The sequence below is a fragment of the Hyalella azteca genome, unplaced genomic scaffold (assembly GCF_000764305.2).
Source record: "Hyalella azteca isolate HAZT.00-mixed unplaced genomic scaffold, Hazt_2.0.2 contig16177, whole genome shotgun sequence".
NCBI classification, from domain to species: domain Eukaryota; kingdom Metazoa; phylum Arthropoda; class Malacostraca; order Amphipoda; family Hyalellidae; genus Hyalella; species Hyalella azteca.
Genome location: NW_025946004.1, coordinates 16,476 through 40,810, shown reverse-complemented (window position 1 = coordinate 40,810; position 24,335 = coordinate 16,476). Strand labels below are relative to the sequence as shown.

The window sequence follows — 24,335 nt, the reverse complement described above, 5'->3', positions numbered from 1 at the left end:
TAATGAAATCTTGGCACATTGGGGCTTGGAAAATATCTCGTTTTTTTGCAACATGCAACCCTTTAAATATATTAGATTTCAGAAAATATACCAGATAAATATCTCAATATCAGACACCAGCTCAATATAACAGATTTTTTGAAATCTGCTAAAGAAATATACTACACTAATAGCTAGTCACTGTCATCACATCATTGATCATCACATGGCATTCAAACTCAAACATAACCAACCTTATTTTCAGATCTTGCGTTATGCGGGACAATAGATGACAATCCTGACAACTGACATATATAGTTTCGCAATTTTCCACTGTTACTTGTTGAAGACTCAGACCCTGACAGTGAAATTCCCCTTGAGGCTAGTCAGGCTACCCCTGCCCAGTCTACAGGAAGTTGAAACCAATTATAGAGAAATAGTAATAAACCATTTTGCCAATTTTTTTTAAATAAAACTCAGGGTTTGGCACATTCACATTGGGGCTTGGATTGGAAAATATCTTGTTTTTTTTTTGCAACATGCAACCCTTTAGAGTTTAGGCTTTAAATATATCAGATTTCAGAAAAAATACCAGATAAATATATTAATACCAGACACCAGCTCAATATGAAAGATTTTTTAGATCTGCTAAAGAAATATAGGTACACTAATAGTCACTGTCGTGAGTGTTGTCACTCGTCACATCATTGATCATCACATGGCATTCAAACTCAAACAAAACCAGCCTTATTTTCAGATCTTGCGTGATGCGGGACAATAGGTGAAAATCCTGACATATATAGTTTCGCAATTTTCTACATATGATACAACGAAGACTAATAATCTTATTATTATTAGATCTCACCCTATCATCCGAGCTTCATTGCTCTCATGTTTACAAGCAAGGGTAACCAGTAACCACTCAAATGAGTCAGATGAGTCGAACAGCGGTATGCGAGTGGGGTGCGCAGCCATAGACCAGCAAATTAACGCTTAGCCTTAAATCAGCCCTGGAGCCAACATCAACCATCTAAATGCTATAGATATTGTCATCCTGGCACCTAAGCAGATGTAGTCAATTGACCTATCTCACCACACGAACTTTAAACCAACACTGCTTCAGCACACAAGCTGCTACTCCACATAGTTAACGATCCATATGTTGTTCTCCAATTCTTTATAACCCATACCATCACTTCTTACACATGCTGTTATCCTAAGTGTCCGCTGAGGCGCTGACCACACTGCATTGCCACAAATGTGAACTGTACCAAACGGTAATGCGTCATCACCTTACTTACTCCGCAAGACGTTAACCCCACATCACTGTTTCCCTGCCTTACTATCCCCCAGCATCTTCTTCCCCCCACACTTACCCCAACTCTCCACCATTATCGCATGGCTAACTGGAGGCTTTTCTCACAGACCTTTGATGCTTATCCGAAATTCCGAATTAGGTTAGGTTACAACACGTATAGATCCTCTTTTCATAGTGTAATGCAGTCAAGTGAGCAGAAACTAAGAAAAGCCGTCCGGCAGTCGGTGAAAAAAGGCGGGGAGACGGGGTAAGCGTGCAGGTAGAGTTATGCTGGGGGAAAACAGCTGCGACGAACGGACGGGCCGGACTCTGGAGTGCTGGCTGTGTATCAACAGCGGTATGGCGTAGGGAGTTGCTCACCGAAAATCGTGAGGAGGTTGGACGGCATGAGATAGAGCTGTTGGGCAGTTTTAAATACGGCGTATTGTACCTTTGTCTTTTAACATATAATCCCTTACCCTTAGTCTACTTTGCCTTTTAGCAGGCTTACGCACGGAAAGGAGGATGAAATATATGCTGGTCTTGGGCAATGCTGGCCTCTGGCATGCATCCCTGCGAGTTCGAGCTACGTCTGACATGCTTTTGTTGCAGTCCGCAAAACGCTGGATTGTGATTTAAGTAAACTTCATTACCCTTTTCGATTTGAGAATTTTTTTTATTTTGAAAGAACCTATACCCGGGTGCGCAAGATACTTATGTGCGATTACACTTATCCTGAAACGTCCCAAAGTTAAGATAATGTCAAATGAAACAATATTTATGAAACGTTCACTACAGTTTTAATATCAGAGGCGGAACTTATGCAGATACTATGTATGAAGTTCGAACATACCAGATGTATACCAAATTTCAGCATTTATCTCCGACCAGAAATCTTCATGCCGGAAACACTCGCAACATGCCAGATTTGGGCTCTCAGCTGTTGGCTCCAGTTCCTAACATGGCGCGCTTCTCCACCTTGCTATAGTCAATTAGGTGGTTGCGCAGCCGTAGACCAGCAAATTAACGCACAAATCAGCCCTGGAGCCAACATCAACCATCTAAATGCTATAGATATTATCATCCGGGCACCTAAGCAGCTGTAGTCAATTGACCTATCTCACCACACGAACTTTAAACTCTTTTCTCACTTCAGCACACAAGCTGCTCCTCCACATAGTTAACGGTCAATATGTTGTTCTCCAATGCTTTATAACCCATACCATCACTTCTTACACATGCTGTTATCCCTGTCTCTTATACACATCTAGATGTGTATAAGAGACAGCAGAATCACAAGTACCTTCAATTGGGTCATTTTGATATCGTTGATTGGGATAGTTTATATCTCTTCTAATGTCATTTATGTAACGTTCATCTTCCCTCAAGTGGCCATGTAGTCCAGTTGGTGCGTCTCGGCTGTGATGTGATGATTTGCTTTCATGCTGATGCAATGGTTGTCTTTCTGGTGAATATACCCCAGGCCTGTCTCCTAGGCGCATTCGAACATTCGTCCTTGAATCAAATGGAGGTACATCACNCTCTAGTGCTGTCTCTTATACACATCTAGATGTGTATAAGAGACAGGTGCTGGCTGTGTATCAACAGCGGTATGGCGTAGGGAGTTGCTTACCGAAAATCGTGAGGAGGTTAGACGGCATGGGATAGAGCTGTTGGGCGGTTTTAAATACGGCGTAGACCGATTGTATTGGTGGCTTACTTCTCATTAGCTCGCTGGTCAATTTCCATGAAGGGGATTTGTACCTTTGGCTTTTAACATATAATCCCTTGGTCTACTCTGCCCTTTAGCAGGCTTATGCACAGAAAGGAGGATGAAAAATATGCTGGTTTTGGGCAATGCTGGCCTCTGGCATGCATCCCAATTAGGTTAGGTTGGGTCCGGATACGTTTGATTGGGTGGAGAATCGGGGTAATTGCGGAGGAAGAAGCATGCTGGGATGTAAATTCCGTGAAGACTAACTGGCTGAAACAGTGCCTTACATCGTCTATGGCTCCAAGCACTTTAGTTCAAATGCTAATCTACTCAGTAGTAGCATGTATGCGCACGGGCAGGAAAATGAACGTGATAACTGTATTGGGCGATGCTGGCCTCGAACATGCAACTCCGTGCAATTAGCTCAACTATGCAACACTCGGGGAGAAGCTTGGAGCTGTATTGGGGGGAAGCCAAATTGAAACAGCATTCATCGATGGCTGATTTGGTGCACGGGAGATGATGCATAGACATTATTGGTATTACAGAAACACTCCCCAAAAATCACGGGAGGGAATTGTAAGTTGCTTCTGTTGAATTTCAGCCAGGTTTGGACTGTTTTCATAACTTGAATGAAGAGCAGTGCAGTAGAGGTGTAGCTTTGCGGGTTAGAACCTCTTATGGGGCCCAACAAGTCAAGTTATCTGCAGAGCATCAATCAGCTAGAGAATCAGTGTGGTGCGAATTTTGTCTCACAGGCAAAGATTAGCCTACTTATGGGGTAAATTTATTTATTTATCCATATATATGTATTTTAGACTCGTATCAGAGGATTATTTAAGGCTAACAGAACTTGCATCATCTACTAAATTCAGATAGAAGGGGCAAAGAGCGGCAGGCTGAAACTGATCGAAATAATGAGCACACAATAAATTGATTTTGCATTTATTCGCTTAGCTCACGTGACCTGTTCGATGTGATGATCCAGGAGGAATTGGTAGGCCAGGCCATAGGTGCAGGTCGACGTGCCACCGTGGTTGCGTGGCGAGTGGATATACGCGTGGTGGCGTGGTGAATGGATATACGCGTGGTTGCGTGGTGAGACGTTGTGGACGTTGTCCGAAACACGTTGTGAGTTGGATGAAATTAACTGAACGTGCGTGTAGATAGTTCACAGAGCGCACATGAACATATTCACAGAATGTATGTAGAGAAAGTTCATTCGATGCATGTGTACAAATTCACTGAATGTGCGTAGAGAAAGATCACTGAATGCACGTGTACGAAATTTACTGAACGAACGTAAGGCAAGATTACTAAGTGCACGTGTACGAAATTCACTGAACGTACGTTGATGTACCTCACAGAATATGTCTAGCGAAAGTTCACTGAATGAGTTCGCTGAATGTTCGCGGAGAAGCGTCGGCAAGCAGGGAAGGCGCAGGCACGCAGCGCGGCAAGATGGCGTCGTGCTCTTGGCGGGAAGATGCTGGCTAACAGCCGAGGTTACAGGCTGCAGGTTGCAGGTTGTAGGTTACAGGCTGCAGGGTGCAGGTTGCGTTGCAGGGGCCACTGCGAAATATTGCAATGTTTATACACGATTTACCACACATTCCACAAATGAGCTATAAGTCACGTGAGCTACGTTATAATGAATATTTGATTATTTAGAAACTTGCAATGTCTCTGACATGACTTTACTCTTACACTTAAGTTTTAACACTGAGTAAGAGCTATTCTAAGGCAGAGTTTCTATGTTAGGGCTTACACCTGTCTCTTATACACATCTAGATGTGTATAAGAGACAGCATGAGAAGGATGCTTGGAAATAAAAAAAAAGTATCCTCAACATATCCACACATATCACAACATATCACAAAATTGGCTTGAAATAAAGCAGATAAATGGACAAACATGTAGCCTACTCAAAACACATGAAAATATTGGAATGGGTAGGGCCAACAGCCCCAGCCTAAACTGTCATTTTGTCTGTAAAGCTTGCCAAAAAATACAAAAATTGAGTTTATCACAGATAATTCAAGGAGAGATTTGAAAAAATTGTGGTTGAAACACTTGACAAGGTCATTGACATCTTTATACAATGAATTGAAACAGAAAAAGGTATATTAGTAAATAAATTTTCCATATCAAGAGAGGCCATAGTCAATTCCTGAACATTGGTAAAACTCTTCAGGTTATCTACAAACATGTAACTGATGTTCACAGTATATTGGTTGGTTATAAGACAGTTCAAAAGCAGAACTGAAAATTTTGCAAGTTTGAAACTATGAGTATTATAAGCAGCAAAAATTGAGCGGAATTGAAATTCCACATTGAAATCTGGTTTATGAATTTTGGGCAAACCATACAAAATACCAGGGCCAGAGCCAAAGACATGAAGTTGAAAGTAAGTTTCATATGATAGTATAGCAAAATCTTTAATTTTTCAGAGTACATTATCAATTTTGTCCTCTATCATAACTATTTTAGCAATTGGCTCAGTTAATTCTTTAAATTTAGAAGTGTCGGTGATAAGAATAACAATTATAGCAATTACAATCAACTTATACTACTCCTTTGCCCTTATCTGGCTTTCAAGCTTCTGAAAAACTTGCTCTTAACATAAAAAAATGTTTTCATTACCAACCCTCAGGAATTTATTGTCAATTTTCAAAGTAAAGTTTAGCTTACCTTCATTTTCATGGTTTTAAATTATTCAAATTTTCTCATCTGTTTTTTAGCCGCTTGAATTCCTTTTATTAAAAAGACCTTGCCAAAAATAAGGACCTTAATATTTGTAAGCCAGATAAGGGCGAAGGAGTAGTATTAGTTGATCGCAATCACTATAACAGTAGCCTTACTAATCTTACTACCGACCCTTTTAAATTTAAAGAAATTACTGAGCCAATTGCTAAAATAGTTTTGAAGATAGAGGACAAAATTAATAATTTACTACAAAACTTGAGATTTTGCTATACTATCATTTGAAACTTACTTTCAACTTCATGTCTATGGCTCTGTCCCCGGTATTTTGTATGGTTTGCCCAAAATTCATAAACCAGATTTGAATTTGAAATGTCATTTCTGCCCAATTTTGCTGCTTATAATAATCCTACTTTCAAACTTACAAAATTTTTTATTCCACTTTTGAACTGTTTAATTTCCAACAAATACTCTGTGGAAAAAACTTACATGTTTGTAGATCGCCTGAAGAGTTTTCACAATGTTCAGGAATTGACTATGGCCTCTTTTGATGTAGAAAATTTATTTACTTATATACCTTTTTCTAAAACCATCAATATCTGTCTCAATTCATCTCTATAATGCTAGATTAGACACGGTTAGATTAGACACTATTAGATTAGACAAAATTTTGGTAATAGCTGTAAAAGAAAGGTTTAGGACTTGAAAATCTGAGACTATGCAAGCTATGCACGACCAATTTCATCCGCCATCAAAGCATGCAAGAAGCCTATGACAGAGCTTGAGTTAGCTTGAACAATTTAAACAAGAATTTTATCCGTTGATTCGTGAATTCGAATCGAGTTGAGTTATTAGTTATATGGCCAATTATAATAGCAATGGGAAATATTCTCAACAATTAGTTAGCAAGGTATGGGTTTGAATGAAGCGGGGTAATTAACACCAATGAGGTGGCAAGGTATGGGTTTGAAATAAGGCTGGGTCACCAAAAATATATGGGGGTTTATTTACGTTACCTAACCATATATATCGTATTAGACTCGTATCAGAGGATTATTTGAGACCAATACAAGTTATATCATTTACTAAATTCAGATGGAAGGGTTTAGGTGCGGCAAGACGAAACTAGTCGGGAGAAGTAAACACACAACAATTTGATAATGTCAATTTATCATTTTAGCTCACGTGACCGGCTCAATGTGACGATCCAGGAGGAACCGGAAGGCCAGGCCAGGGGTGAAGGTCGAGGTGATGCATGTGGTTGCGTAGTGAGACGTCGTGGAGTCGTTGCACAGACAGAGATGATTGAGCGATGCCGAATCACGAGAAGACATTACCCGTAACACGTGGTGTGTGGGCACGTAGAGATGTTCACCCGTGGAGATGTAGAGATCTCTGGAGATCTCCATGTGGAGATGTTCACTGTAAGCACGCTTTAGTGTCACTAAATGCCCGTGGAGAAAATTCACTAAATGTACGTGAGGAAAGTCATTGAATGCACGTGGGGAAAATTCACTGAATGCACGTGGGGAGGCGTCGGCACGCAGATGAAGATGGCGTCGGCGCGCAGAGGAAGATGGCGTCAGTCCGCTGGCAGAGATGCTGGCTGAAAAGCTGACAGAGATGCGGATAGACCCGGCAATAATACGCTGACAGAGATGCCGACCGAGATGCCGACAGAGATGCTGACAGAGATGCCGACAGAGATGCTGACAGCGATGGGAGTTTGCACGTTGCAGGGGCCAAATGTTAGCCGATGTGAGGACACTGCGAAATAGGGCAATGTTAATACACGATTTACAACACCATTTCTCAAGTGAGCTATATGTCACGTGAGCTATATGTCACGTGAGTTATATGGCATGACAGAAATTAATCACTCAAAAACTTACAATGTCTCTGACTAACTTTACACTTGCACTTAACACACTGAATAAGAGCTAATCTTAGGGCAGAGTTTCTAAGTTAGAGAGCTTACGCGAGATGTTGTCCGCTCGATGTCAGGAGGCAAATAGTACGCTACAGTTTTAGGCGGCTATGAAGGAGCAAGGCGTGGCGGAAGTGAGATATTGCCATCGACTGAACTGCTTTCTCTGAACTATTCTTATGATGATATTATAATTATTTAATATGATAAACCTAATATGGTAAGTATTAATATTAATATGGTGAACATAAAATTAGTTCTAGGTAGCGGGATATGATATACATAATATTAGTTCTACGCGTCGTGCGGTTGCCAGGTTCACTTCATGACTGCTGACGTCTTCGTCAGGACCGCGACGTGCGGTTGCCAGGTTCACTTCATGACTGCTGACTCCTCCGTCAGGACCGCGGTCTGAGGGCTGTTGCCGACACCTCAGAAATTAACCCGCTTTAGCCAAAACTTTTCAGATTATTAATATAAAATAGTTATAAAATCCCTTGACAACGAGTGTCAATAGACACGGTGTTTTGATCTTAAGTGTTCACATTGTGACTTTAAATTGTTGAAACTTCCATTTTTGATCGCTACATTTCGTAAGCAAAATCTTGTTATGTTGTCATTGGGAATAATTCTTGACAGGGATGACTAATGTGGTCACGAGTTCACCATATTCAGGTAAAGAGAGTTTAATATACGAGAGGCATCCGTAAAGTAGTACCCGTTTGGGAATTGAACAAAAGGAAGTAAATATTAACAAATGTAAACATCTTTATAAAAAAGAACATGTATTACACTACTCTCTACACAGTCTCCGGACAAATTTAAGCATCTCTGGTATCGTGTCACGAGTTTTTGTATACCAGTGTCATATTCCTCCGCCGCCAGTGTCACGTGTTCTTTAAGTCACGTGTTCTTTCAGTTCTTCGTCATTTTGAAACTTTGTCCCTGCCACGAAGTCCTTGAGTTTGGCAAACAGATGAAAATCTGAAGGAGCCAAGTTGTCTGTTGTCTACTGGCGTCATTCTCCTGCACGATAATGCCAGGCCGCATTCGGCTCGGATAACACAACAACTTCTCCAAAAATTCAAGTGGGAAATTTTCGACCCTCCACCCTATAGTCCGGACTTGGCTACTTCATATTTTCATCTGTTTACGAAACCCAAGGACTTCATGGAAGGGACAAAGTTTCAAAACTACGAAGAACTGAAAGAACACGTAACTGCGTATCTTAGTACACTGGCGGCGGAGGAATATGACACTGGTATACAAAAATTGTGACACGATACGACAAATGCATAAATTTGTCCGGAGATTGTGTAGAGAAGTAATGTAATACATGTTCTTTTCAATAAAAATGTTTACATTTGTTAATATTTACTTCTTTTTGTTCAATTCCCAAATGGGTACTACTTTCTTGATGCCCCTCGTACATCGTAATGAAACGTGAAGAAGTTAGTGCAATTTGAAATCAGAACATTTACTAATCATGATGCACACGCCACACTATTAGGTACGAATATCAAAATCTATTGGATAAGTGATTCAGAATTTGTCATCTGGGAAACAGTGAATTTGGCATTTGACGGAGTATTTGCCTAGATCACAACAGCGAAAAGTCAAGCTAGCCATCACGTCGACCATCAATGATGAATTCGTCAGTTCACATAACATTGGATGGTAAAACGGCTTTACACCACGCCTGGTAGAATGCGTGTGCAACACACCTCAGCGTTTACACTAGACCACATGACAACACGGTCTTCGGGGCTTCAATTATTCTGTGCTGGGATAAATCCCAGCATTAGCATTATTATCAGTTTTAGTTTTAATATTTTTTAGTATCCGCATACACGGACATGTGCGTTCTGGGTAACTCGAAATTTTTTGCGGTTTGAGAAGCGTCGATGAATTCCGGTTTGAGCTGCGGTGGACATCGGATGTGCGACGGGTTGGCGCTTGCAGTGACTGTGAACGTTTGTGTCGAACTCTGCATTTCAAGACCTCAAAATTTTCACTGATCAAGTAATAAGGATTCAGAACTTTTAATTTGTTATTACTATTGTGAAAAGGAGAGAGGCACCTGCCCCATGTCAGCCTTGCCTGGCACGATGGGTAAGAATAGAAAGAGGAGACAAAGTGAGTCACCTCAACCTCATCACTCTGTAAAAGAATCCAATCTGACCTGCTTGACCAAAGCCAGCTCTCACTTAACTCTGCAACAGGAAGTCCCAATGACCATCCATCTCTTCCAGAACTGTCTTTGCTAAGCCAAAGCTCCTAGCTCCTAGACAATTCAACCTAGTCTGCCTCTTCTTCCAAGCTCCAATAGCTAACCTGCCTGCTCAATTGCTACTGAATCTTCAGAGCCTGTACCTATTTTAAATCATTCTGCAACAAACATTAATCATTCCAACTTTGAGGGATTTAAGAGCTCATGCCCCAATTAGCCCTACGATGATGATTCGGACTCAGACTCACTCACTACTACAGGTCAAAGAAATATGCTGACATTGATGTACACCCTATGTCAATGCATAATCCAATAATTATTGTTGAACCAGTTCCACAACATGATAGTGGAGATACTCCACTTGATGTGACAAGATTTCTTTCAAATGACCTGGCTCTTAGTAAAGCCTTGGCTAACTCTCTATTTGGGAAGACTGACATTGCAAGCATGTCAAAGAATACTGCTCGAAATTTACTAGTCATTGCCATGAAATCTTCAGATAATTCTAATCCCTTTTAGAAATAGAGAGCCTGGGGCCGTGGAAGGTCAAATGTAGACTTCCGGCAAACCAAACAACATCTGTAGGAGTTATTGGTCCCTTTGGCTAAGGAGTCACCAACGAAGAACTTTCACAAGCCCTGGCCTCTGAAGGATATCAGGGAGCCACTGCTGAAAGAATTTTCAAAAGACGAGAGCCCTTCATGACCTCTTTGTTCAAGGTTACTTTTCAAAGCAGCACCTTGCCTTCACATGTGAGTATTGGATACCAATGTTTTGAAGTACACATATTTGTGGGCTTGCAAGCCCTGGCAATGTTTTAGGTGCCAGAGATTTGGCAGCAGTGCTCCTACATGTAATAGCCCTCCCCGTTGTGTAGCATGTGGAGGTGGCCATGCAGTTATGGATTGAACATATACAGTAGTACCAAGGTGCTGCAACTGCGGTGGTGCTCATACGGCCAACTATGGTGGATGCCCAAAAATGAAGCGGCCAGCGCTGTGGTAAGAACCAGAACGGTATTTACTCTCGTAGAGATGCAGTAAAGCGTGCTCAATCTGAGCAGATGAATAACAAAAAACCAACTCCACCTTACTCCAATAATACAAACAATATGCTGAACATAAGATTCCCACAACTACCCCCTTCTTGCACCAGAAGTGGAAACTGGAATGTGCAAAATAACTTTAATGCCCCCCTTCCAGTGCAGACTCAAATTATTAAGCATTTTGTTGGTACTCAAACTGCAATATCTGCCTAGCAACCTGTAGAGCCTAATGTTTCACTATCCCAGCTAATTGACCTCTTGTCACGAGTCCTGTTTCTTTTTCACTACCCAGACATAATCACTGCAAAGAAAACCATCTCAAAACTAGCTGCAGAAACATTTAGTAATATTCAGCCACCAGAGACCATCTCTCACAACATGGCCTCATCCTATGTAGCTGCAACAGCTGTGCCAGTTGTGCGATACTAATCCTTTGCCTTTGAGGTCCGCCGGTGCTCCTCACTCTAACCTTAGCTGTAGAGACAGTAATGGACACATGCACTGGAAATGTTCAGTTGAATCCCTCCCCAATCACTGGTGGGCACCACTGGAGGAAGAAACTGGTGTCTGATACAGTACGCAAGACAGTAACAGGGAAATCACTGGAAACCACTTGTAAAGATTCAATCACTTCATCAATACTGAATCCAGAAAAATCACAATCAACATGGAGCTAAAAATAATGCAATGGAATTGTCACAGTCTGCGGAACACATTAAGAAATTTTAATATGTATTTGTATACTAATAAACCAAATGTTGCCTGCCTCTCAGAGACTTGGTTATCTGCTGACTATGAGCCTTCATTTGGTAATTACACTCCAATTTACATGCATAGAGCTGCTACACATGCTGGTGGGGCCTTGCAATTTTAGTAAGAAGTGATGTATCTCTCCTGAGTTTGAATTTGCAGCCTTATCCACAGGGGATTTTGGAGGTATGTGGGGTCAAACTTTTTCTGAAAAATACAAATGTGCCATTCTCTATTATCAATGTGTACAACCCTTGTCAGAATATATCTGCAGCAGAACTAAACCATTACTTTTCGCAAACGGAGCCATCACGGCTCATAGTTGGTGATTTTAGTGCCCACAGTCAAATATGGGAACCAAACAAGACATCCAACATAACTGGTAAGAATATAGAGGATGTGCTACTGAGTGATCCTTCTCTGTGTTTACTAACTCCAACATCTCTGCCCACATTCTATAGCATCTATCACAATTCATTCTCAACACTGGATTTATCTTTTATTTTATCCCATTTAAAACTAATATCATCAGTGCACTTCGGAGATGACCTGGGCAGCGATCATTACATAATTTTCACCTGTGTTGGAATAGAGCCATCTACTATTCAATTCAAAGTTCGCTAATCCTCGAAGTTTGTGGACGAGTCATGGGGTGAGCGGTCAACCAAAGTTCGCCAAAGAGATGGGCTGCCATTGCCAGAATTGGAGAAAAGTTGCACCGCATTTGCAGGCTATATTGTGGCAGCCAGTGCAGAGGTCTTTTCACTGACAAGAGAAATAGTAACACCAAAAATACAGTAAACCCTGGTGGACACTGAAATGTGCAGAGGCAGTTGCTGCCAGAAAAGCTGCAAAGAAAACTCTCCTCTCCCAGCCATCTCCCGCTGCTCTCATAGCCTTCAAACGTTCGGAAGCAAACGTCAAATGGGAAGTGTAGCAGGCCAAGCGTGACTCCTCTAAAACTACTATGGAAACGTGTAAAAGGCTTACAAATTCCATTCTGCCGGAAATCACAGCCCTTTATCTCAAATAATGCAGTCCTCTCTGATGCGCACTCCAAAGTTGAGGCTCTTGCATCCTACTATGAAGGTATTTTAAATTCTCCTGCNGCCACCGACCCGTCATAGTATCGGTCCCCTGTGTCGAATCGGCCTATGGTCGAACGGCCACTCGTCATAGGACGATAAATTTTGGAACAGAACAATGCTATCTAAAACCAAAATCCAGATGCAGTGAGCTAAAGGTGTCCGTCTGGTGGTATACGGCAGTATTCATGCAGTTTCACTGGCGAGCTGGCCTGATTCGTCGCAGTTCGTTGTTGGCTCTTTACAGTTCAAGCTGAAGTTAGGGTATAAAATGATTCGATGTAACGCTCAGTGGTGGACGATTATCACACTCTGAGCTATTTGCTTCAAAATATGGTGGCGTAAAGCTCCTGAAATTTAAAGCAAGATGATGTCATGGACTGGTTCCTTACGAATAGTTTAATCCGCGGCAGATTGATGGTCATATGGAAATATGCTAGGCGTTCCTTTCAGAGCTGATTGGTGCACAACTTTGGTTGTGCACGGCTGCGTTCCTGCCTCAACATGCCGGATTTGGGATATCGGGATGCCTATCGGAGACCACCACTGACGTGCTTCGAATGGTCTTTCATATCTCTTTCCTCAAGAACGTAGCCAATGACGCTGGTGAAGACATCTCACAATTCTACGAAAAACTCGCGTGTAGCAGCAACCGATTCATGACGATAGATGGTGACTGCAACTCCCGTAAACGAGGCGCAGGTGGCTCTACCACATAGCAGCTCAAAGATGTTGGTTCGGGCGCCAATGTCAAGATTGGTAAGGAGCACGCCTCTGCTGTTGACTATCAAAATTATAAATACATAGTCAATGTACATAAAAAGGGCATTATTTTCTTTAATTTTGAGCAAAATGATGTGCGTTAAGTCTGAATTTTCTTATTGAAATATTTAAATCAAAATTAAAAATGCATACTCAATTTACTTAAAAAGGGCATTATTTTCTCTAAATTTTGAGATGAAATAATGTGCGTTAAGGCTAAATTTACATGATAAAAATATTAAAATCAAAATATAAGTACATAGTAAATTTATTTCAAAATGGCATTATTTTCTCTAAATTTTGAGTTAAAATAATGTCCGTTTCGGCTAAATTTACGTGTTAAAAATGTTGAACACAAATTTAAAATGCATGTACAGTATACTTAAAAAGGGCATTATTTTCTATAAATTACAAGCTAAATTAATGTGCGCTTTTGTAAAAGGAGTAAAATCAAAATTAAATATACATGATCAATTGACTTTAAGAGGACATTATTTTCTTAAAATTTTTAACTAAAATATTGTGAGTGTTAGCTAAATTTACGTGTTGGATATATTAAAATCAATCTTAAAAATACATGGACAATTTACTTAAGGAGGGCATTATTTTCTCAAAATTTTGTGCTAAAATAATTTGCGTTTGCCTAAATTTACATGTTAAAAATATTTAAATAAAAATTAAAAATACTTAGTAAATTAACTTGAAATGAATATAATTTTCTCTGAATTTTGAGCTAAAATAGTGTGCGATTTGGCTAAATTTATGTATTAAGTATTTCATAATCGAAATTAAAATATATATACAATTCACTTAAAAAGGGCATTATTTTCATTGCATCTTGAACTAGAATAATATGTGTTTTGGCTAAATTTACGTGTTAAAAATATCAACATCAAAATTGAAAAACACATAGACAGTTTGCTTAAAAAGGACATTATTTTCTCTAATTTTTTGACTAAAATATCGTGCGTTTTAGCTAAATTTACCTGATAGCTAATATAAAAACCGAAATTAAAAATGCATTGTCAATTTACTTAATTAAAAAGGGCATAATTTTCTTAACATTTTGAGCAAAAATATACGTTTATATTAAATTTATGTTTTAAAAATTTTTAAATCAAAATCAAAAAAACCTGGTCAATTTACTGTAAAAGGGCATTATTTTTTTGAAATTTTGATTTAAAATAATTTTCGTTTGGGCAAAATTTAAATGCTAAAAATATTGAGATAAAAATTTAAAATACATGGTCAATTTACTTGAAAACGGCATTAGTTTCTTCTAATTTTGAACTTAAGTAATGTGCGTTTTTGCTGAAATTACGCGGTATAAATATTAAAATCAATGTTAAAAATACATAGTCAATATGCTTAAAAAGGGCATTATTTTCTCTAAATTTTAAGCTAAAATAATTTCCGTTTGGCTAAAGTTACGCGTTAAAAATATTAAAATCAAAATTAAAAATACATGGTTTATTTGCTTTAAAAAAAGGCATTATTTTCTTTAAATTTTGCCCTAAAATAATGTGAGTTTTGACTAAATTTACCTGATGAAAATATTAACATCGAAATTAAAAATACATAGTAAATAAACTTAAAAAAGGGCATCATTTTCTCTAAATTTTGAGCAAAATTAATGTGCATTTTGTCTAAATTTACTTGTTAAAAATGTTAAAATAAAAATAAAAAAAGTATGGTCGCTTCTCTTTAAAAGGGCTAATTAATGTTTTTCTCTAAATTTTGAGCTAAAATAAAGTGACTTTTGGCAAAATTAACGTGTTAAAAACATTGAAATCAGAATTCTTTATTCACGCAGGAGCTCCAGATAAATTAAAAAACAAGATGACATAGAATATTTGAAGAAGAAAAAAATACAAAAGGCTTCCTTGTGAACGCCTATATATGCTAAAAAGTTTCACAGGCGATATAGGCGTTATTCCTGTCAATAGAACAATAACATATAATTATAATGAGATAAGTCAATAGGGAACAGAAAGTGACTAAAGTGAAAAAAATCCCTATAAACTAACCCTTAATGGAACTGATAAAAGAATAAGCAGCGTGGCAACTAAAATGAACAGAACGAAGGCAATAACAACCCTACCTAAAAGACAGATACAACTAAGACAAAAAGTCAAAACAATGTTCGCCTACATCATAATATTCATCGAAAATCTTATTAAGAAAGGCAATTACTTAAACCTTACACGATAATCAAAGTCAAATTAATACTGGATAAGAGTAAAATCGCAGAATTTAGTCATTAAAATGAATTTAGAACAATCTATTTCAAAGTCATCAGGCAATTCATTGAAATATTTTACACAATTAAACACGGTACCGTTTCTTTCAATTTCTAACCAAACTGGGGATAAGTTAAGCTCATGCCCCTGGTGTCATGTGATTGTTGAGGAAAAAGAGAGGCGAATGCAGAATTTAAAAGACGTTCGTCATGGAAAAGTGCCTATTCATTAATTTTAAAAGCTGAAATTTGTACATATCGTCAAGTTTTAAAATTTTCGACTGCTTATATAATACATTAGTACGAGTCAATGGGATATTGTTTTCATCATACCTAACCCGAAATATTGTACGCAAAGACTTATTAATGAAATGATGACCCGTTTCTTTGAATTATAAGGTACCCACCCCAATTTACCAATGTGCTTGATAGTTTAGAAACGGACAATGAGTAGAAAAGCGTTCTTAACGGTGGAAAAAGGTAAAACACTTGATAGAGCATGTAAAACTCTGTGGGCTTTACTCAGCCCCTAACAGACGTAGTTAATATGTTTATTGAAGGAAAACTTATTAGAATGGAAGTATCGGCACTGAAGAAATAGGCCCATGGCCTGTTGCCGATTCTTGCACTTTTCGTGACTTGATTCACAAGGGATCCGGCCTTTGGAACCCTATCATTCCATAACGGACGATTGATTGAGATAGCTGCTGGACTTATTGCCTGGGGCCATACTTTCAAAACTCGCTAAGTGAACGTTAGTACTCACGCTCTATTTTCTTATCTATGATTGGTGGATTTTGCTTGAAAGGCCGTCAATAATTGGCTGATGAACTTACGATCTCTTAACTTTTTTGAAAGTATAGGCTGGTCCGTAAGTTGCTAGGCATTTTAAGACTGAACATATGCTCCTGCATAGCTTCGTCTTGTCTGTTCTTGAAGGGGTTCATACTGCAACGCGTTCCATGAAATCTAGTCTGTTCTTGAAGGCGTCATAGTTTGCAACGCTCGGAAACGTCAAGGTCTNATTAAGTAACGACGTCGGCCGCGGATCGCTAGCACACTGCTTGTTGGGCAGCGCGCGCACTACAGCGATGACGCCGTCAGCTGTGACTCGAGTGAATACTTGGAGCACGCAGTCGAACGGGCACGGGCAAATGCTGCCGGCGGAGCATCGGCCGACGTTGCTCGCACAGCAGAAATTTAACCGCTTCGAATTCCATCACGCTTACGTCACCCAAAGCCTCTGTGTGACCTCTTCCCATGAGTTTATCCAGCGAACGCAACAACGCTCGAGGATCGCTGCGTTGCGCGCCAACTCTCTGGCACAAAAATGACTCTCTTTTATAACGAAGAAGGTCGACATAATTGCGCCGCGCATCTCGCCAGGTGAAAGCCATATCAGCGGCAGCAGCAGGATTGCCGCATCTGTTCGCCCGGTTGACAGCCCGCTGGAGCAGTCGAATCCCCCGCTTCGAGACTCGACATTCGTCATCGAAACATGGGTCGGAGATTCGTTGGGGTATTCGAACTGTGCACTCGGTGACCTCATTCGTTGACTGATAGTGCCAACCATGAGTCAGGCAGACATAGTCGGGACGACTGCAGCTTTTCGCGTAAGACATCGTCATCGAGACCGCGCCACGGACGACAGATAACGGTCTTGTACGCTGGCACCGGGCGCACGCATGGCACCGTCCACCGATGTAGTCGATGGTCGGGTATTACGGTCTCGATGATGTCGACTGGCGGACTTCGAAGGTCAGCACGCGTGATGAGAACGTTCAGCAGTTCGCCCATGTTGTGCGTCGGCAAGGTTAAGTGACAAAGCATGCCACAGGTGGCCAGAAGGTCGTTTAGCTGACTAGCCGATGAGTCTTCGACGCGATCCAGTCAAAGGTTCAAATTGCCGGAATAAAAAGCGCCATAAATCTTTAAACTATAAATAACAAAATTAACTATAAATAAAATATACAATCAGTTTGCAAAATTTATCAGAAGATACATTACGTGTGGAGTAAAGAAGGTACCTTCAAGCGATGTTTCTAATCTATGTTCTCAAGTATAACATTAGCCATTCATAAGGTAAGATTATAAATGCATTGAAATTAAGCGCTTGATCTCAATTGGCTTTAGCTAGGGAGTATATTTGAGTTCTACCCACAAAGTTGACCGCGATGTTGACGGCACACTAACAAGGCACATTTGTATTGACCCGTTGGCCAGCTTCCAAGTTAACTGGATCGGATAGAGTAGTTGCGACACCTATAGCCTGAACGTGCTCCAACGGGTAACGTAAAGTTTAGGTGTAGAAAAACGGTGTTCTTTGCCTGATATGCCTCCGTTTCGATCCATCCTGAAAATTCAGAAGTTTAAAAGGAAAAAATTAAAAAAGCTACTTTGAATCTATACGTTGATTTGATCAGGATGTCGTATCGATCCAAAAAACAGCATTTTCTCAGTAGATTTCCGACTGTAGAATATGAAATTGAGCAATAATTGCTTTATTGGTGCCCTTGTCCCAAATTGCATGCCAGTGGGAGACACAGCTTAAGTGTACACTGGCTGTAAGAGTACAAGGCAGCCGATTAAAAATGCTACATGAAAATGCGGTACCACGGAAATGTTACAGCAAATGTGTTGCGCAGGCCCGTTCTGTTATGCAACTCCCCTCACGCTAAAATAGTTCGTGCAAGTGAACGTGGTCCTCCAAGCCATGTACTAATTACATTCGCTAAATATCATAGGAAGAAGAAACTTGCTTGTTTTTACTGAAATCGAACGATTGACATCCTGTATATTATTAGTTAACATGGTTCAGTGCTTGTTGGTAGTCATTCGACTCTGCTTACCGTTAAAAACTACCAGGCGAGAGTAGATATACACATACACGCAGGTGTTTTTTTGAACATTTGTTCTTTAAGTGCTGCGAGTTGCGGCTTGATATGCAGCGTCACGCGCAAGGCATCGGTTGCGGTGTACTAAACAAAACTCGAACTCCACGCAGCTGGAGATTCTTGACTCAACCCACGCGACCATAACTAGTGTTTTCATGAATCTCTGTGAGTAATTTTTTAGTTTACATCAGCGATTTTCATCATATTTCTGAAAAATACTTACTACATTATCAAATTCGGTTCATTTCATTACAATTAGAATATACACTTGAAAATAACCTTTTGAAGATGCAACCAACTTAAGTATCAACTACGATTCTAAAAACAATAATTTATTCCCTATTTCAGGCATGAGAAGGATGAGGTCGTTGCGGTGTGAGGTCATCGGTGGAGCCGTCCTCGCTGTGCTTGACCTCGTGAGTACCAAAAGTAACGTAGAAAAATATGAACATCTAAAATGCCGCTGTTAACAAGTGCTGAGAACTACCAGACAAGTACTTATAGCGAAAGGTTTGTGATTTAAATGCTTGGTTCTGCAACTCTGAACGTCACTCAACCGTTTAGGTTTAATCTTCAGATAAATATGTCACCTCTCTTACCTCATAAACCCTACCGATCCATCACTATCTCTAATTTTTACTTATTACTATACCAAATTTATGAGATGAATGACAACAACCGATACGTGAGTACTGAACATTACGGCAGAAGTAGAAAATTTCAGATAGTTTTTCATATCTGACTAATCTATTCCAAGTTATTCCGAGGTATTTATTCTATACCTTCAACACATGGCATCATCTGAAAAAGAGTAGTAGGGTAGCATGAACTTGTTTATTGTTTCGCAAATATGTGATACAAATTCCTTGAATCAGCCTAAGTTATAAATGCGTACGGAACTGTTTTTACAAATTGAATAAAAAATAAAATGTAACGACTAACGAGTTTTATTAAATTGATACTGCGATAGAATTATTGTACCGAGTAAATAAATATTACTCATGTAAATTCACAATTTGAATATATGCTATTGATAATATAGAAATGATTCATCGGTTTATGTTTATTGATCATTTGTGTCTACTTCGGCGAGTCTGTCTAAACAACCTAAGCTATATTTACTGTAGTTTCTAGGAGCATTTAATTTTCTACGATATTCAAGAATTTTCTATTGTTTTTTTTTCTTGGATAACTATGGAATTTGAGAATGATCGAAATTTAAATTTAAACGATTAAAGCCCGGTGAACCCATACTAGCCCCATTTACTACTGGCGTTGACAGGTTATTGTGTCTTTTTGTATATTTAATTCACTTTTTACCCATTTCATGAGATTATGCTCATATCTACTTTCAATTTGAATACTAGTAGAATAATATAATTTGATGCTCCAGTTCTGAATTGTATTCACATGCATATATATCACCACATAGATTCGAAGTTTTATATGGAAGTACAGCACACTATCGCTTTGAGACAGTAAATTAGTAGATAGTGTAATATTGAAGCTAATTAGGCTAAGAAAAGAGTGATATATAGCATAGCGCAGTCATGATAGGTTGTTGTCTAATAGCGTAGATTTTGGCTGTTGTGTAAATCGATTATAAATCCCCTAGACTCGCGTGCTGGAACATATGATATCAACAGGAATAAATGCAATGTTGATCCTTTAAAAGCGTTAATATCATTAATAATTATGATTGTGAAGCAGTGTTAGAGACCAGCAACTCAAACCGGCGCTGCTTTTTAACATTTTCGCATCCAGTGCTTTGAAAACGCTGACAAATGTTGCACATTTTGCGATGTAAGAATATTTATATGTCAGTAAAATGAATGAATGATGTTGCCAGTTGATGCTAATATCTGAATTTTTCTCGTAATAGAGAGAATTTTTCACCGCCTTCACAAATAGTTAGAAAATTTAGTATTGTATCAATTGCCTTCTAAATAGGTAGGTAGATATAACAGAATATATTAAATCAAATATTACGAGTTTAATTACCATAAATGCATTAGAATTATTGTAGATAGTAAATATATATTACTCATATAAATTCGGAATTTGAATATATTCTATTGATTATATATAAATCATTCAGTCGTTTATGTTTATTATTCATTTATGTCTACTTCGACAACTTTGACCATTCCACATGAGTAACATTTATTATAGTTTATGATGATATTCAATTTTCTACGCCATGCAAAAATTTTCTCCTTTCTCCAGGGATAACTACTGAATTTCAGAATGATGAAAATTTCACCTGTTTTCACAGCTCTCAAGTAAATGGCACCTACAGATGGAACATGCCTATCTGCTGTGAGTGTGTGTTGCGTGTGTGAGTGCATGAACTTATTCGCCACATGTAAAATAACTTAGCTTTCTCGAGTCAGGAATGACGTCGTGAATTCTCGAGCGAGGGCTGCTCATGACTCATGAGATCAATGGCCTCGTGCAAGTATATTGATTCATTTGAAGGCCTCGTAGAATAATAAAAATAATACTAAATATCGTAATGAAGTTAAATTATCATGTAACGGAAATAAAGATTACGTAAAGCCAGTAAAGGTTTTCTTCCGGAAACGTGTTGCGTACCGAAAAATTTCTTGCTTAATATTATTGTAATTGGTTTAGTTACCCTTTCTTATACGTGAGGAATTTATCGGTAATTACATCTTAGTTGTATATTTAATTCGCTTTTTCTTCCATGTTTGCGATTCATTTGAATGATTACTCAGAATTTTTGTACTGTTAGATTAAGATAGCTCAATACTGCAGTTCTGAATATTATTCGCATGGATGTATACCACATTGATCCGAAGTTTCATACGGTATCACAGCACACTCCTCGTTATAAATAGCTAAATAATGTCTTTACTTCTAATTTTGAAGCTAATTAGGCTCATAATAGATGAGCCTAATTATCTATCCATCTATATATTATCTATCCATCCATCTATAAGTTCAATAGCTAATTAGGTACATGATATGAAGGAGGGTGCAAGATAGATTGTTGTCTAAATCGTTAATTATTGCTGTATTACAAATCGAGTATTAATCTTTCAAGCCTCGCGGGGAGTAACATATGATATCAAAGAGAATAAATGCAATGTTTATCCTTTAGAAGCGTTATCACAATGTGAGTTATTTTAAAGGACTGTTAGAGACTAACAACTCAAGCCGGCGTTGCTTTTGAACATTTTCGCATCCCGTGCTTTGAAAACGCTGACAAATGTTGCACATTTTGCGACGCATCTAAAATAGTTCGTGCAAGTGAACGTGGTCCTCCAAGCCATGTACTAATTACATTCGCTAAATAATCATATGAAGAAGAAACTTGCTTGTTTTTACTGAAATCGAACGATTGACATCCTGTATATTATTAGTTAACATGGTTCAGTGCTTGTTGGTAGTCATTCGACTCTGCTTACCGTTAAAAACTACCAGGCGAGAGTAGATATACACATACACGCAGGTGTTTTTTTGAACATTTGTTCTTTAAGTGCTGCGAGTTGCGGCTTGATATGCAGCGTCACGCGCAAGGCATCGGTTGCGGTGTACTAAACAAAACTCGAACTCCACGCAGCTGGAGATTCTTGACTCAACCCACGCGACCATAACTAGTGTTTTCATGAATCTCTGTGAGTAATTTTTTAGTTTACATCAGCGATTTTCATCATATTTCTGAAAAATACTTACTACATTATCAAATTCGGTTCATTTCATTACAATTAGAATATACACTTGAAAATAACCTTTTGAAGATGCAACCAACTTAAGTATCAACTACGATTCTAAAAACAATAATTTATTCCCTATTTCAGGCATGAGAAGGATGAGGTCGTTGCGGTGTGAGGTCATCGGTGGAGCCGTCCTCGCTGTGCTTGACCTCGTGAGTACCAAAAGTAACGTAGAAAAATATGAACATCTAAAATGCCGCTGTTAACAAGTGCTGAGAACTACCAGACAAGTACTTATAGCGAAAGGTTTGTGATTTAAATGCTTGGTTCTGCGTGTGCCGACTGCGTCAAGCGGCTGGCGAAGTCTGGGCATTGAGAATAGCGGCAGAAAAATGTCATATCGGGTGCTTAGGTTGAACATGGTTGAAATAACCTAACAGGTTTTTTATGATAACGGCGGATGGGTAACATTTTTCGTTTTCTACGAGTATTCGGATAGTTGGCATATGTTTTTAATGGAAGCCGAGTGGTATTAAAACTTGGGGACTCAAGATTTAGTTGGTTTGCTAGATGTGAGAGCTGAAACTGAACTGACGTGGGCGTTCATAAACTTGTGACTACTTTTTTTTTTATTTGACGGTGAAAGAAGAAGTTGTCTATTTGCTATGTGCCCATTGGTAAAATCTAGTCACCAACGATAATCCTTCTTTGTAAACTTCACACTATTAAAGATAATTTTATCTATCCTTTCTTGCTAAAACATTTAGCTGAATCTTTAATTGATTACACAATCTTTGTTTCAGATATTCGGCATATACATACTGGGGTTCTATGGCACGATGCAAAACGATCACTTCCACTACAGTAAGGTGTGAATTAATAGCTGCCATCCGAAATTAGATAGGATCGTTCTTTTGTCTACATCAGTAACGAGGTCACTCACGGAACGCGATATGGCGCTCTGACAGAACGAGAAGCGTCAGTCAAGACCGAGAGCTGCCGAGTATTGGTTCGTCGATTCATTTTCCTTCGAGTCGTGAGCGTAGACAAATGTGTTAAACACACACTTCTATCTGTAATCCCATAAAGTGTAAGCTGTGTTACTCTATAAATAAGTACTCTGTTCTTCTTTACTCTGTGCCTCAATTATCCCCTGATCACAAACTAAACCCGAACTAACCTCAGGCCTATCATATAATTATTATACATATAAGAGGTGCACCAGAAAAGCAACCTCTTACACTACTGCATGCTTGAAACAAGTGAGATCACGTGCCGTTCATGCTTGCTACATGTTTGAAACATGTGAGATCACTTGCTGTTCATGCTTGCTACATGTTTGAAACATGTGAGATCAATTCGAAAGTACTCTTCCTCGATCCAGTTTCACAATAATTTTTATTTCTGCAGGTAAACTGTTTGATTGTCTCAATTCAGAACCAGCGATTCTGATTGCCGACTCAGCAATGTCATGGGTTTTATGGCGCAAATATATTCGGTGTTGAGTATTTTGATGACTTCTGTGTGTATTTTGACCGTTTCTTCTCACTCAAAGATTATTTCATTTCTAGAGGATGGGAATGTGATTGAATCAAAAATGATCGTTGATTGATAGCAACAGGGAAAGTTGTCTCATGGAGTGCTATTTGATAATCACTTTATATTAAAAACGTAATTAAATAATATAATTTTATAAATGGAATTTTCTTATAACGAAGCGCTTCGTGCTGAGATGTTCCAGGCTTAAATTACATGTTAGTTTTGACTTCAAAGCAAGCAATTTTGCAGAAGACGGCCTCCGCACCATCATAGGCCTGGTGGAGGGCATCGTGAGCATCATCTCGGCCGTGCTGCTCATCGCCTTCTTGAAAGTAAGGCCAGGTTGATACGCAAAGCCAGGTTGATACGCAAGGCCAGGCTAATACGCTCTTATTATATTAGCTCCTGAGAGGTCAACATAATTCAACTGCCAATTTATACGTGTTTATGACGGTGAATTTCTATAAAAAGTTATTAGTCGTAAGCCAAAT

General features: G+C 39.0%; 1 protein-coding gene across 1 annotated transcript in view; it reads right to left on the bottom strand.

The window, feature by feature from the left end:
- The window catches only part of LOC108670140 (polyhomeotic-proximal chromatin protein-like), a 30,352-nt gene extending 12,824 nt beyond the window's left edge, over positions 1-17,528 (bottom strand). Inside the window, exons 1-5 of the mRNA XM_018157592.2 lie at positions 17,457-17,528; positions 16,855-17,287; positions 7,313-7,460; positions 6,879-7,115; positions 4,501-4,562 (exon numbers count right to left, since the gene is read on the bottom strand). Of these exons, the coding sequence (XP_018013081.1) occupies positions 4,501-4,562; positions 6,879-7,115; positions 7,313-7,460; positions 16,855-17,287; positions 17,457-17,528 (952 nt within the window). The remainder of the gene's footprint in view (positions 1-4,500; positions 4,563-6,878; positions 7,116-7,312; positions 7,461-16,854; positions 17,288-17,456) is intronic.
- Between the last annotated feature and the right edge of the window lie 6,807 nt (positions 17,529-24,335).